Source organism: Temnothorax curvispinosus, unplaced genomic scaffold (assembly GCF_003070985.1).
Source record: "Temnothorax curvispinosus isolate PA1 unplaced genomic scaffold, ASM307098v1 QBEX01008322.1, whole genome shotgun sequence".
Lineage (NCBI taxonomy): Eukaryota > Metazoa > Arthropoda > Insecta > Hymenoptera > Formicidae > Temnothorax > Temnothorax curvispinosus.
Window position 1 is genome coordinate 8,202 of NW_020218102.1, and position 14,381 is coordinate 22,582.

A 14,381-nucleotide genomic window follows, 5' to 3' on the forward strand; every position below is an offset into this window, starting at 1 on the left:
TTGTTGGACGGGCCGTTCGAGGATCAGGTCGTAGAGGTCGAACGCGCGCCGAAGGATATCGAGTCGGTCAATTTCGCTTTGCTCGATCTGCTGCGCAAAATTTGGAATCCTGAATCTTCGGCGTCGCGGAATTTGAGACTGTTGCTCGCAAGCGTCTCAAAGTACCTGACGACTACAAATCAGAAGCGAACCGATTGTGACGTACAGGGTGTTGCAGAGACATACAGGTCAGTATGACGGGTTGCCCATTCGAGCAAGCGCGCATGGTCGTTCACAATTGCGTTGACTTCGGTGCATCACCTATAATCACTCGCATATCTTTTTTACGATAAAATGAACTTTGTAACGCCCGAAGTCGCAATACAATTGTGACGGATAACGTTAAAACAGAAGTCGAGATAACAATACAGGTTATGAAATAAATTTTATTAAGAAAACGAAAGACATCTTCTCTCTTACGAAAAAAGCTCGTATCATAGTCCATCATAATCATTATATATTATAATTTTATTACTTAAATTATTTTTTGCACACAATGTTTATGCACAAGACAAAAGTCAGCAATTAGCATATGTGTGCAAATTTAAATTATAAGTCGGCCAATAAATTTCATTCAATGTAAGTTTAAATAATGGCAGAAATCACCATTAACAAATCTTACAATATTCATTTTGTTACATTAATAAATAATTTATCATTAAATTGATAATCTATTTAATATATCAATACTAATAAGCATTATATAATTCTTTATGTATAAATGATGCTGGTGCATCTTAAAAATTTTAATCTTAATCTCATAACAAGAGGTTTATTAGTATAAAATATACATTTTAAATATGATGCCTATGAATAGTTTATATAAGGCAAATTATCATAATATTTAATGAATACTTATCAGTAATAAATTTCGTGTAGATTTATATGAGATTCAGTAGCATTATTTACATAAAGATGCTTATTAGCATCAGTATATTGAATTAATTATTAATGTTAATGATGAAATATTAATATTCTGAAATAAATGTGTATATATATATATTGCAATATTATATATATAATTTATATTAATTTTTGTATGAAATATTTTGTTCCGTGCAAAATAAAATAATAGAAATAATAAAATAACAATGTATAATAATTATGATTGACTATGATCCAGCTTTCTTTGTAAGAGAAAAATAAGGCATCCCTCGTTTGTCACGTTTACTTTATAAAATGTATTTTCATACCTTGCCACTTTGGCTTCTGTTTTAACCGATCAATGTTGAAGTCTATTAAAATTGAATGTTTTGCATAATTTAAGTGAATGTCTCGTATTTTAATGGAAATTTGTCGAAAGCGCAGAGATTAAACAAATCATCAGTAATCAGTAATATAAATATTAAGATTCGAAGTGTAGGCTCCTTATGGAATAACCAAGTATAGATAGCGGGCTAAATAAAAGCCAGGCACGGTTGGTGGTGCACAAATATTATAATAATTAATTTTAACATCGTATAATTTTTCCCACAAAAATTCGTTCAAATATAGCCAGTTATGCAACATCTGAAAGTTAAATTAATCGGGGCCAGGGAAGGAGTTTTACCACTCCAATAAATTTGTGTTGGAAAAATTATGTGCTAAAATTAAGGGGGAACATAAGAGTAGATCGCAAAAATAAAGGTGAAATTCGGGAATTTTTATCTTGGAAACTATTAATTCGATTCGATCCGGGTTTTTTTTATTTAAAAGTATCTACATTGAGGCACGTTCACAAATTTTTTTAAGGGAATTTATTCCCTCGGAGCGCTGTTCTCGTGGCCGACGTAAAATGTGACACGGTTTACGGTTCCCAAAATATCTCGAGAACGGCTGGACCGATTTGCTTCAAATTTATACACAATATTTTACGATAGTTTTTCTCGTTTTCATCGGGAAATTTTTTTTACTCAATTTTTTTTTATCAGACTATAAAGGTCAAAAATTTGGGTCGAAAAATGAATGTGACCTTAATAGTTTGTGTTTAAAGTACAAGCTCGCGCAGAAGCCTGAACTCGCGATTTAGATGAGGAAGCTACACAAACAACTATTGATGTGAACTGTACTGAGATTATATATTCGTTACCGACTTACAATTCAACGCTTAGCTGTTTATCAGTCAAAAGATATGCATATTCATACAAAGAAATGTCATACAGAAATTAAAGCTGTATAAAATACAAGGAAAAAAGAAATGATTAGTCATATGGAGTGATCATTTCTCTGATTCTTATAGAATTGTCCTTTTCTTTAATACTCTGAAGAAAGAAATAAATCTCTTGTTTTTAATCAATTAATATTCATCTGAGAATACTGAATATCATATGTTATTTTATGTTGGACTTATTAACTTAGTCAATATATCATCACATATCTGTTTCTCAAAGAAAGGATCGATTATATTTAATTCACAAAATAATGCATAATATACATCAATATCAAGAAATATATGTACAAGAAATAATTGTAATTGAGTTAATGCGTCAATGCGTTCCTTTGATCATAAATAATCTATAGCGAAATATAGCCTGTTTTATTCTCAAGTGCTTGTTTTCAACAGTAAAGAGAGGTACATAAATTCATATAATTAATCTTCATTATTCGGACTTCCGTTTCCGGTGCGTTAAAGAGCGACACGCGGTGACAGGGCAGAGTTTTTCGGCGGTGTGTGAGAGCGTTGGAAGGTGTTGGTGAGAGTGAGAGAGTGAGAGGGAGAGAGTGGAGGAGCGAGAGTGTGTGTGGTAGTGGAGGGAAGGTACGAACGGGAAGGATAAGAGATAGAAAGGGTTCGGAAAGCGTACGTGTGTGAGCAGGTTGGGCAGGGAGCACGCGAGGCGCTAAAAGAGGAAAGCGTACGCGAGAGCGGGTCGGGCAGGGAACACGCGAAGAGTTAAGAAGGGAGAGCGTTGAGCGGTGAGCGGCCGCGGGCTAGGAGAGCGTGAGTATAGGTGGCGGGCGGGTAGCGAGAGAGTCGGGAATCGGCACTGAGAGAATGATCGGGAGGATGGGGTACGATGAGAAAGGAGAGGGGGGGCGGGGGACCAGAGAGCAAGAAGCGGGAGTGTCAGCAGTGTCGGGAGTAATGGGGAGGCAAAGAGGAAAAGGGAGAATGCGGAACTGCAGGGGTTGGGGGACGAGAAGGAGGGTAGGGAATTTAAGAAGCCCGCCGAGGCTGTGGGTTGGGAGGAGAGGGAGAGGAGTGAGTGGAGGGAGGAGATGAGGGGGTGAAGCGATAAAATGAAGAAGGTGATGAAGGATCTGAAGGAGGTGAAAAGGTGGAGGGAGGAATTGAGACAGATGATAGAAGAGATGATGGAAGGTTTTAAAGAGCAGGAGAGGTTGATGAGGAAGGAGGTGGAGGAGTTGAGAAGAGAAGGGAGGGAGAGGGAGGGGAAATGGAATGAAGAGAAGGAGAAGTTGATGAGTTCCATAAAAGGGCTGGAAAAAAGGTGGAGGAGCTGGAAAAAGATAAAGAGGAGGGAGAAAAGAGGGGTGGGGTGTCGGGGAAGGAAGAAGGAGATAAAATTAGAGAGCTTGAGAGGAGGATGGAAAGGAAGGAACGAGAGGAGAAGAGACAGAATGTAATAATTAGAGGGCTAGAGGTTAAAGAAGGAAGAAAGAGGGAGGCGGTGGAGGAGGTGCTAAAGGCCATAGGAGTGAGAGGAAACATTGAGGAGATCAAGAGAGTGGCCGGGGATAGAGAGAAGAATAGAGAAATGGTAATGGTAAGAATGGGGAGTGAGAAGCAGAAAGAAGAAATCATGAAGAGAAAGAGAGAGCTGAAGGGAAGGAAGGAGAGGATTCTGGAAGACTGGACATAGAAAGAGAGAAAGATGAGGTGGAAGCTGGAGGAAATCGCGAAATTGGAGGAGAGAAGAGGAAGGAGGGTGAGAATAGGATACGGAAAGCTATGGATAGATGAGCAATACTGGAAATGGGATAAGGAGGAGAAGGTCTTAAGGAATGGGAGGGGGAAACAAAGAAGAGAAGAAGAGGGGGGAGAGAAAAGAGAGGGAACAGAATAGCTTGTCACTGGACCCGATGTTCGTCAGGAGGAAAGCCAGCCCGAGGAGGACAAGTATGCCACTACCAAGTTGAGGAATAAGTGTAAGCAGGACAAGAGGAAAGAGGGAGGGGAGAAGAGAGGGAGAAAAGAGGAGGGGGAGGAAAGAAGGGAATGGAATGTAACTTTTTGAAATGTGGCCGGGCTAGAGAATAAAGACAGTGAGTTTTGGATAGGGCTGAAGGAATGGGATGTGATGGTGCTGTTGGAAACATGGCTAGATGATAAAGGGTAGAAAAGAATCAAGGAGAGGCTGCCAGGAGGGTATGAATGGGGAATGCAAGCGGCAAAAAAAAAAGAACAAGAAGGGAAGGGCGAAGGTAGGAATGGTCATGGGTATAAAGAAGGAGTTGGCGGAGAAAGAGGAAAGAATAGTGGGGGCAGGAGAGGGAATTATGACGGGCAGGGTGAGGGAGGGGGAGGAAAGATGAAGGATAGTGGGAGTCTACGTTGGAGAAAACATGGAGAGGCCTTGAGGGGGCTGGAGAGGTGGGTAGAGGACAAAAAGGCAAGAGTTAGATGAGATAGAGTGTTGATGAGAGGAGACTTCAACGCGAGAACAGGGGAGGAAGGAGGTGAGTTGAAAGGGGTGGAAGGAGAGAAAAAGAGAGGGGGGCAAGGAGAGAGACGATCAAAGGACCGGACTATTAATAGGGAGGGTAGGCTGATGCTGGACTTTCTGGGGGAAAGAGAGTGGTGCATCTTCAACGGGAACACAAGAGGAGACGAAGAGGGAGAGTTTACATATATCGGGGAAAAGGGGAGCACAGTGATTGATTATATAATTAGGAAGAAAGAGACAAAGGACAGAGTAGAAAAGATGAGGATAGGGGACAGGGTGGACTCCGACCACCAACCGGTGGACGTATGGCTAAAAGGAGAGTAGAGAAACGGGAAAGGGCACAAAGGTGGAGAAAGAGTATGGAGGGGGTATGGAACGAAGAAGGGAGAGAAATGTTCAAGCGGAAGCTAGGAAAGGTGGAGCTGGGGAGCAATGAAAGAGACAGAGGAGGAGCTGAATAAGAAGGAAAAGAGAAAAATGGACTGGTGGGATATAGAGTGTCTGGAAAAAAAGAGGGAGGCAAGAGGGGAACTGAGGAGGTGGAGAAGGAAGGGTGGGAGGGCAGAAGAATACAAAAGAACGAAGCAAGAGTTCAGAGAGCTGTGCAAGAGGAAAGAGAAGGAGGAGAACGAGAGGTGGGAAAAAAGGGCGGTGGAAGTGAGCAGAGAAAGTGAAGTGTGGGAGATAGTTAATAGAGAGAGGAGGAATAGGAGGAAAGTGATGGAAGGGATAGAGATGGCGGAGTGGAAGGAACATTTCATGAGGCTGCTCGGGGGGGTGGAAAGCAGGGTTGTCAAAGAAGAAAGGGAAATGAGGTGGGAGGGTGAGGGAGGCGAGGAGGAAATAAGTAAGGGGGAAGTGAGAAGAACCCTAAATAAATTAAAAAAGGGGCAGGCGGCAGGGGTGGATGATATTCCGAGTGAGGTGTGGAAGCACGGGGAAAAGAGTTGGAAGATTGGGGAGAGAATTTTACAATAAAGTCTGGGGAGAGGGAGGTGGCCGGAGAGCTAAAAGGAGGCAGTGATTGTGCCCATAGCAATTGTGCCTATTCCGCCGAGTCAAACGGGATTCAGGAAGGGGATGGGGACGGTGGACAACATTTATGTGCTTAATTATCTAGTGAACAAACAACTGGAGAAAAAAGGGGAAAAGGTGGTGGCGTTGTTTGTGGATCTAAAGGCGGCCTTTGACTCGGTGGATAGGGAGGTGTTGATTGGGGCGTTGAGGGAGAGGGGGGTTAGGGAGGGTCTGGTAGAAAGGATAGAGGAAGTGCTGAGAGAGACGAAAAGTAAGGTTAGAATGGGTAAGAAACTGGGTGAGAGTTTCTGGACAGCAAAAAGGGTAAGACAGGGGTGCCCGCTGAGTTCGCTACTGTTTATTATATTGTTGGCGGACTTGGAGGAGAAGATGAAGAAGGTCAAGTGGGGAAGAATCAAGTTGGGAGAAGGAAGGGTATACACCCTTAATTTAGAGTATGCGGATGACATGGTGCTACTGGCGGAGGGAGAGGATACAATGAGAAGTATGATGGAGAGGCTGGAGAGATACCTGGATAAGAAGAGCTTGGAGCTTAATGCGAAAAAAACCAAGATCATGAGGTTTAGAAAAGGAGGAGGAAGGATGTGAAAAGAGACTGGTGGTGGAAAGGAAGAAAAGTAGAGGAGGTGAAAGAGTTCCGATACTTAGGATATACGTTGCAAAAGAATGGAGGGCAAGAGGCACACGTGAAGGAAAGGGTCAAGAAGGCAGCGGCGGTCATGGGGCAAGTCTGGGGGATAGGGAAAAGGAGATTCGGGAAGAATTGGGGGAGAAGGCTTTGGCTATTTGACAAGTTGGTTTGGACGGTAATGGGGTATGGGGTGGAAATATGGGGATGGGAAGAAAGGGAGGGGATGGAGAGACTGGAAGAAAGATACTTGAGATGAGTGTTGGGAGTAGACAGGAGGACGCCGGGGTACCTGGTGAGGGAGGAGCTACAGAGAGAAAAATTGAGAGGCAGGGCAGGCAGGAGGGTGTGGGGGTTTGAAAGGAGGCTGGAGGAGGGTGGAAGAAGTGAGCTGGCGAGACGGTGCTGGGAGAAAGTGAAGGAGAGATCAAGGAGAAGAGGGAGGCTCTCGGATTGGGAAGAGGGCAGGAAGAAGTATCTGAGCGACAGAGGCTTGTAAAAGGAGGGAGAGGGGGAGAGAAAGGGTGGAGAAGAAACAAGATTGGAAAAGATGGTGAAGTGGAAAAGAGAGTGACAAAGAGCGGAGAGATGGGAGAGAATAAAGGAGTCCAGATACAGTAAATGGTACAAGAAAGTGAAAGAGAAAGGGATACCGGAGTATTTAAAGAAATGGTGGGAGGAAAGCAGGTGGAACAGAGTAGCGAGATTTAGACTGGAGAATGAAATGAGGGAGGGAAGGCACTGAGAGGAGGAGGAGAAAAGGATATGCAGATTGTGCGAAGGAGAAGAAGAGACATGGGAACATACGTGGGAACGGTGTAGGGAGTGGGACGAGGGAAAAGGGGGAGTTGGCAAGAGGTAAGGAGATGGGTACTGGGAGAGAGGGAGGAGGGAGAATGGTGGATGAGGTAGCTCGAGAAAGACAGAAGCAGGAGGGAATACATGGAAGGGCTGGAGGGTGAGGGGTGTGATTGAGGTGAAGGAGAATAAAGGAGAGAATGTGTGATAAGCCGATTAGAAAGAAATAGGAGCGGGTTGATTTGAAAATCGGAAGCAAGAGGAAACGGAAGTCCCTTTTTGCAGAGAGGGTGTGGGTGGGTGTGGGCGGACGCAGAGACAGAAGCCCGCATCCACACCATTAAGTTAAGTAGTATAAGTCAGAATAAGTAGGCTAAGAAAATGTTGTAGAGAATTTGTAAAAGGTTTGGGAACGTTCCTTGGCAAAAACGCCTTTCGAACCCTAAGGGGATATGAAATAAAAACATACAATACAATACAATCTTCATTATTCATTAAGCAAATCAAGAAGAATAGCACTTTACATTGAATATTGACACACCAAATTTTTATAGTGACACACAAAATATAAGACGTAACGCTTCGCATAAATCGAGTATTATTGTAACGCAGGTTTTTGGTTAATCTTTTACACGCTGAGAAATAATTATATTATTGATGTAAGTAATCTAGACCGTAATACATATTTGCACCATAAAGCATACAAATAATACCGATGTCGAGTAGTATCTTTAATCAAGTATCGCGTATACTTTACTCGAGAATTAAATAATACGTTATAGACATGACTCTATATAAAAAAACGGGGTTGCAACCATTCGAACAAATACGCAAGATGTAATTCATTTTACTGAGCTCAGTCTTTCCACAGAAAACGATTAATTCGCGGCACGTGCCTCCGTCATGATGGTCGAGGATGGATCATCACTATGTGCATTCGATATCTCTGAAACCAATGATTGATTTATAGACCGGAGGTCTCTCTCGGACGTTAGAAGTATATCTAACGCCCCTGCTGGAATGATCACAGTTTACACGATATCGAACGAATTTACCTTGTATCCAGTTCAAGGAATCCTCGTAATAATGATCAATCGACCACAAGCCCGAAAGGCATTCTAGCAAAAAATTAGAGGTCGCGCAGACCGAGTCAACAGGACTTTCCATCCGCCGCAATGATAGTCGTGTCGATTAAGCCTAACAGGGCATTCCGTCCGCAGCAGTGATGGTCGCGTCGACCAAATCCGACAAGGCGTTCTATAATTTTCCAATGGTGGCGTCGTCCATTTTGGCAAACAGCGTCGTAGCATAAGCGCTATGTATCTTCAATTAATACAGCACAACCCGTTAATATAGTCTTAGCGCCGTGACTCTTTATCCGATTTAACTGTTGAGAATAAATGCGAATCAGAAATATTACCGCGAATACTTTCGGTAACTCAATTTGTATAAAGAAACGTAATGGCGGAAAAATGACTCGTCACGCAGGACGATCCGAAACGTAGGACGAACGACAAACGAATGCTCGCAGAGCGGCAAGCACGCAACGGCAAACAAAATACGCGCACGCGTTGTTACGAGTTCTCGAACTCTCTGTCTCTGTGTCGCTAGGCGGACTGCGCCACGCGCGGATTATGCAACACTAACATAGAAAGCAGTAGCGGTAGCTACCACTAACGCCATCCGCTGTAGTTCAATAGAACTATAATTCTCACTAACAACTATCGCGTCGACGAATATATAATCTTTCTAGTTTTTTCTTTACTTTTTAACAGTCTGATAAAAAAACTAGTTGAGTAAAAAAAAATTCTCCCGATGGAAACAAGAAAAACTATCGTAAAACATTGTGTATAAATTTGAAGCAAATCGGTCCAGCCGTTCTCGAGATATTCTGGGAACCGTGAACCGTGTCACATTTTACGCCGGCCACGAGAACAGCGCTCCGAGGGAATAAATTCCCTTAAAAAAATTTGTGAACGTGCCTCAATGTAGATACTTTTAAATAAAAAAAAACCCGGATTGAATCGAATTAATAGTTTTCAAGATAAAAATTCCCGAATTTCACCTTTTTTTCTTGCGGTCTACTCATGTGTTTCCCCTTAATTATTATAATATTCGCGCACCACCAATCGCGCCGTGCTTTTATTTAGCCCGCTATCTATATCTGATAAATATATTAAGTATAATAAGATAACTCAATAACTTTATTAATATTTATATAATAACTTTATTGATATAACATTAATATAATTATCATATTTGTATTATCTTTACAGAAGATTATAGAAGGTGTTCAAAATAACTTCCATTTTCTTCCGCACATAACGCGATTCTTCGCATTATGCTTTCTCGCACTTTCAATAACATTACGGGTGTAATTTCTTGACAGGCTGCTTCTATTTTTTGTATAAATTCGTTTCTACAAGGTGGCAGCATCTCATAAACCTGATCTCGTATGTAACCCCATACAAAAAAATCCATAGGTGTTAAGTCAGGAGAGCGTGGGTGCCATTCATGCAGAGTGCTATGGATGCCTATCCATCTGTTAGGAAATCTTTGATGTAATATATTATGAGCAAAAGGGATGTATGAGCAGGATGGTCATCTTGTTGAAAAATAATATTTGATAATACAGCCAATGGAACATCTTCTAATAAATTAGGTAGTGTTTCCTCCAGGAAAGCGGAATAAACTTCTGCTGCTGCTCTAACATTAATATTTTCCGGAAAGAAATACGGCCCGATAACTTGATTATCTAAAATTCCCATCCAGACATTAATATGGAATTGGCCCTGGATGTGTGTTTCTTTTCGGCAATGAGGATTTTCCTCCGCATAATGATGTTCATTATGTCTGTTTATGCGCCCATTATTGCGGAAAGTGCATTCATCTGTCCAGAGAATTCTCCTCAAGAAATAATAATTAGCGATGTTGTTTATGTCATATGTTGTTATCACGCGGCTGCGGCGAGTACGCATAATTATTTTTGAAACGCAGCGGATTGCTACTCGGTCCGTTTACCTTTTCTTCTGCGCTCGCTCCGGCAATCGCTTCTTGCAAGATTGCAAAATGCTGAGCTCGGACGAGTAACTTGATCTCATCTCTCAATTCTAATTAGAAATTCTGTAATGCCTGTTGTTCAATCGTTTCTAATATAGTTCGCTTGCTTTCTATGGTGTAATTTCTTCCTTCTATCATGGAATCGTATAATTCCATAGCTAATTTATCTGCTCTTAATCCGAATGCTCTTGCGCTTTCTCCAGATTTTTGGTTGAGTGTATTAAACTCTAATTGCAAGTGTGTGGTACTTTTTCGGCTCAAATAACAAACTTCTAACTCTTTCTTTAATTGTGCGAAACATTGTATCTCGTATCTCTCGCGTTTGAAAATCTATCATTACTCTTCCTTTTAATTTTGTACATACCACTGCTTTTAATAATATTTCTTTTTCTATCGGATTTATGTTTTTTATTGCGTATGACGCGGCGCTCAAAAATTCTTGTAATTTATTCGATGTTCCGTCGAACTTGAAAATCATGTCTCGTGCCTCTTTTAAACGTAGATAGCGCGATCCGCTTAATTCCGAATATTATATGACGTTCGTCCATACGTAACTTCGAACGGGAGGTTACTTATTTGCTAGTGTCTCGCGTGAAATTCGCGGCGTTCAAGATTCGCCGTTTCTAACTGATTTACGCGATCTTGTAAGTTGCGGATTCCATGTAATATCTCGTCGAGAATGGAATCTCTATCGTCCGGCTGTAATCCGGGCATTCGGTTACGATTATTCGCCGGGGTTCTCCTTTGAGATAGCACTCTATTTAGACGGTTTATTTCTTCATCTATTTCCTCTGGGGTTACCAGCGCATTTTCATTGTTCGCGTCGCGGTTGTTAATTGCTGCTTCCGCGTTCTTGATTACGTTTACGTTTTTTGGTGCTGAGTAATATTCTTGCGGGTTGAATATGTTGCTATCATACAAAGTCAATAAGAACTCTCGTCTTTGTAATAGTCTACTGGTCGTACTGTCCGCGTCTTCAGATTGTGCGTACGCGTGTGAGGGGTAAAGTCTATTTTCCTCGGAACAGTTATTATGTCCTATTAAACTCGCGTCTAAATTGTCGAATTGAAATTCGCGTTCGACTACGATGTTAGGATGTAATTCCGGTTCTGATCCGCTTTCACTTGAGTAGTACGCGTCTAAATTTCTGCGCACGGTTTCGCGATTGTCGCTTACGACTTCTTTGGTCGTTTGAACGGGACTTAACGGGCTATTTCTACGCGCTCGTCGTGACGTCTTGCTATGGAGTTACGATTAGTTTAGTTCCGTAAGTGGATTATCGCTTTCCGACATCTACGGTAATTGCGCTTTACATAAATTGCTTAATCGACTTACATTAAGGTCGCTAGTCGCATGCTGCTGGTCGGTGCTCGTGCTGCTTTATCAGTCGGTGAGCCTCCGTTGAGGTAGGTCGGTGCCGTCTCGGGTTACGCTGAACGTTGGTCCCTCGTCGGCTGCTACCGTGTGTTCCGCTGTTGTCGAATCTGGCTGCTGTGTCTCCGTTGAGGATGTTGCACCGCCTTAACGATTCACTTTTTCTGTTTCAGTTGCCGTTTCCGTTTTCCTGCCAGTGGATCCCAGACCGCTGCCACCAGTTGTTGTACCCTTTTTTTGCGGAGGGGCACTTAGATTCTTTTTGGTCCACGGAGGATACGGAGTTGATAGAAATAAACGGCACTTTTGAATAAAGGATAACTTTTAATAATTACTCTGCGTTACAATCGTTATTCGCGTTGATGCCCGTCACTGCTCTGGTTCCCGACTCTCATTACCATCTCGTCTGCTTCTCTCGTTCCGTTTTGTTCGTTCGTTCGTCCTTCGATTTCGCTGAGTTGCCCGATCGGATGTAGGCCGATCGCGCAACTCATTATTTTGATTTCTCTTTGTCTCGTAGGCGTTTATACTAATACCATTTCTTATAATACTCTGTTTGGTACATAACTTTAAATAATAATGTTTCTGTGGTGTATGTACATGTGTGAGAGCGCGGATGGGAGAGTGCAGAGAGTGGGGAGAGCCGGAGCAACGCCGGCACTTCGATGTAACGAGCCAGTCAGTCAAATAAATACTCTAGCCCACACCCGATCTCGATCGATACCTTCCCCCGCCTGAACGAGGAAGATACAGAGCAGATGGCGACGAGGCTAAAATCATTATAATCGCAGATGCGTGTAAGGGTGAATGGCGGAATCGGACGAGACGAAAAGTGGACTGGCCTGGATACATAAGCTACGTAAGGAAGAAGTACTTACGGAGCTGCGGAGCAGAGGAATTCCGGCGAACGAAGTCAGCAAGTTGGACGAACTGCGCCGAATATTGAGAATAGCGGTACAGACCGAACAAGAGGCCAACGAGGAGGAAAAATCGAACGAAAACGAAATCGAAGACGAGCCGGTAATGGAATACTCAACGCAAATCGATTTCAAAGTTGGAGTTGACGATGGGGAACAATTCATAGAACGGGTAGAGTTCTATTTCGAAGCAAAAGGCATAACAGATGCGAATAAGCAAAGGGCGATTTTTCTGACGAAAATCGACGCAGAGGCCTACGCGGTAGTACGAAAGGTATGCGCACCAGCAAAACCGAAAGACGTGACGCTAGCGGAAATCATAAAAAAAGTAAACGAATACATAAAATCAAAAGCCAATGTGACAGTGCTTCGATCGAGGTTCCGGAAACGGATACAAGCGGAGAAGGAATCAGTGGCACAATACGTGGCCATACTACGGAACCTAGCGACCGAATGTAAATTTGCATCAAAAGATGAAGCAATAAAAAACCAACTGCTTAGTGGAATCCGGAATAAGGATATTAAAATTGCCCTATTCCGAATGACGGCGCTCACGCTTGACTCAGCGATTGGAACAGCAACAGCCATCAAAGAAGCACAAAAGGCGGCAGACAAATTCAAGGTTGAAGCCGAAGAAGAGAATAACAACTCGAACAAGGAAGAGAAAACGGAGATCGACCGTTTACAAACACACGGTAGGAACTACGGGGGACTGCGAGGAAATCTGAGGAATGCGCGTACGAAGCGTTATAGACAGCCACCCTCACCAACTCAACGCAATCAACAGTATCGTCCATCGACATCAGGGCCGTCAAGAGGGCCTATGACAAGACCGCGATGCTTCTGCTGTGGAAAACCAGGCCATGTGAGGGACGATTGTTGGTATCGAGAATGGACCTGCAACGGATGCGGAGCACGGGGACATCTACAAGCCAATTGCAAGGAGCGGACGCAACACGAGAAAAAGCCGATCAAGAAGATGCAGCAAAACAAAGAATCGAGCGAGTCCGAGCCGGAGTCGGAATGGTATGCAGATTTGTTTTCGGTTAGAAAGAAATCGAGTAAATGTAATTCAATTAGAGTAAAACCACAATTTCTATAGGTTAAAGTAAAAGAGCGAGAGTTGAACATGGAGGTCGACGGCGGCGCGGATGTCTCATTGATAAGCGAAAAGGAGTACAAGAATAATTTTGCGGGGATACCATTAGTCGCCTCGGAGACAACACTAAGTTATTACGGGGGTGAAGAAAGCGAACCGATAGGAATGTTAAGAGATGTAAGCGTGAAATACGGAAAAATTAAAACGACGGGAAAACTATACGTGATGGGGAAGACCGGAAAACCCCTACTCGGGCGCGATTGGTTACATAAATTAGGGTTGTGGCCGCTAGGGATAGAGCAGTCCGAACAAAAAATAACGGAATTAAAACAAATGAAACAACAGACGAAAGAAGAGAGGAAAATTCAAAAAACGGTAGGACAGCTCTTCACTAAGTATTCTAATTTATTCTCGCCGAGACTAGGGAACTATACGAAATCAAAATTCGTGATTAGAATGAGAGTCAGAGCGGTACCAACGTATATAAAACCGCGAACGCTACCCTTAGCGTTAAAGGACAAGGTAGGCGCGGAAATCGACAGATTAGTGGGAAAGGGAGTTCTCTCACCGGTAGAAACTAGCGAATGGGGGACGCCAATCGTACCGGTCGTAAAAAGCGATGGCAGTCTAAGAATATGCGGCGATTACAAGGTAACCGTAAATCCGAAATTGTTAATTGATAGACACCCATTACCCCGGATTGAACACCTTATTGCAAATTTACAGAGGGAAGTTTTCTTTTCGAAAATAGACCTGAAAGAGGCCTACGCGCAGGTACTGGTGAGCGAGGAATCAAAACAAATACTAACGATAAGTACACA

The 14,381-nt window shown here is 42.8% G+C and overlaps 1 protein-coding gene across 1 annotated transcript; it reads left to right on the forward strand.

The window, feature by feature from the left end:
* Positions 1-13,184: 13,184 nt before the first annotated feature.
* On the forward strand, positions 13,185-13,610 carry LOC112457804 (serine/arginine-rich splicing factor RS2Z32-like). Its single transcript, XM_025021039.1, has 2 exons — positions 13,185-13,487; positions 13,564-13,610. Exons 1-2 carry the CDS (start codon positions 13,285-13,287, stop codon positions 13,571-13,573), a joined length of 213 nt encoding a protein of 70 aa, XP_024876807.1. The 5' UTR covers positions 13,185-13,284; the 3' UTR covers positions 13,574-13,610.
* The last annotated feature ends 771 nt before the right edge of the window (positions 13,611-14,381 follow it).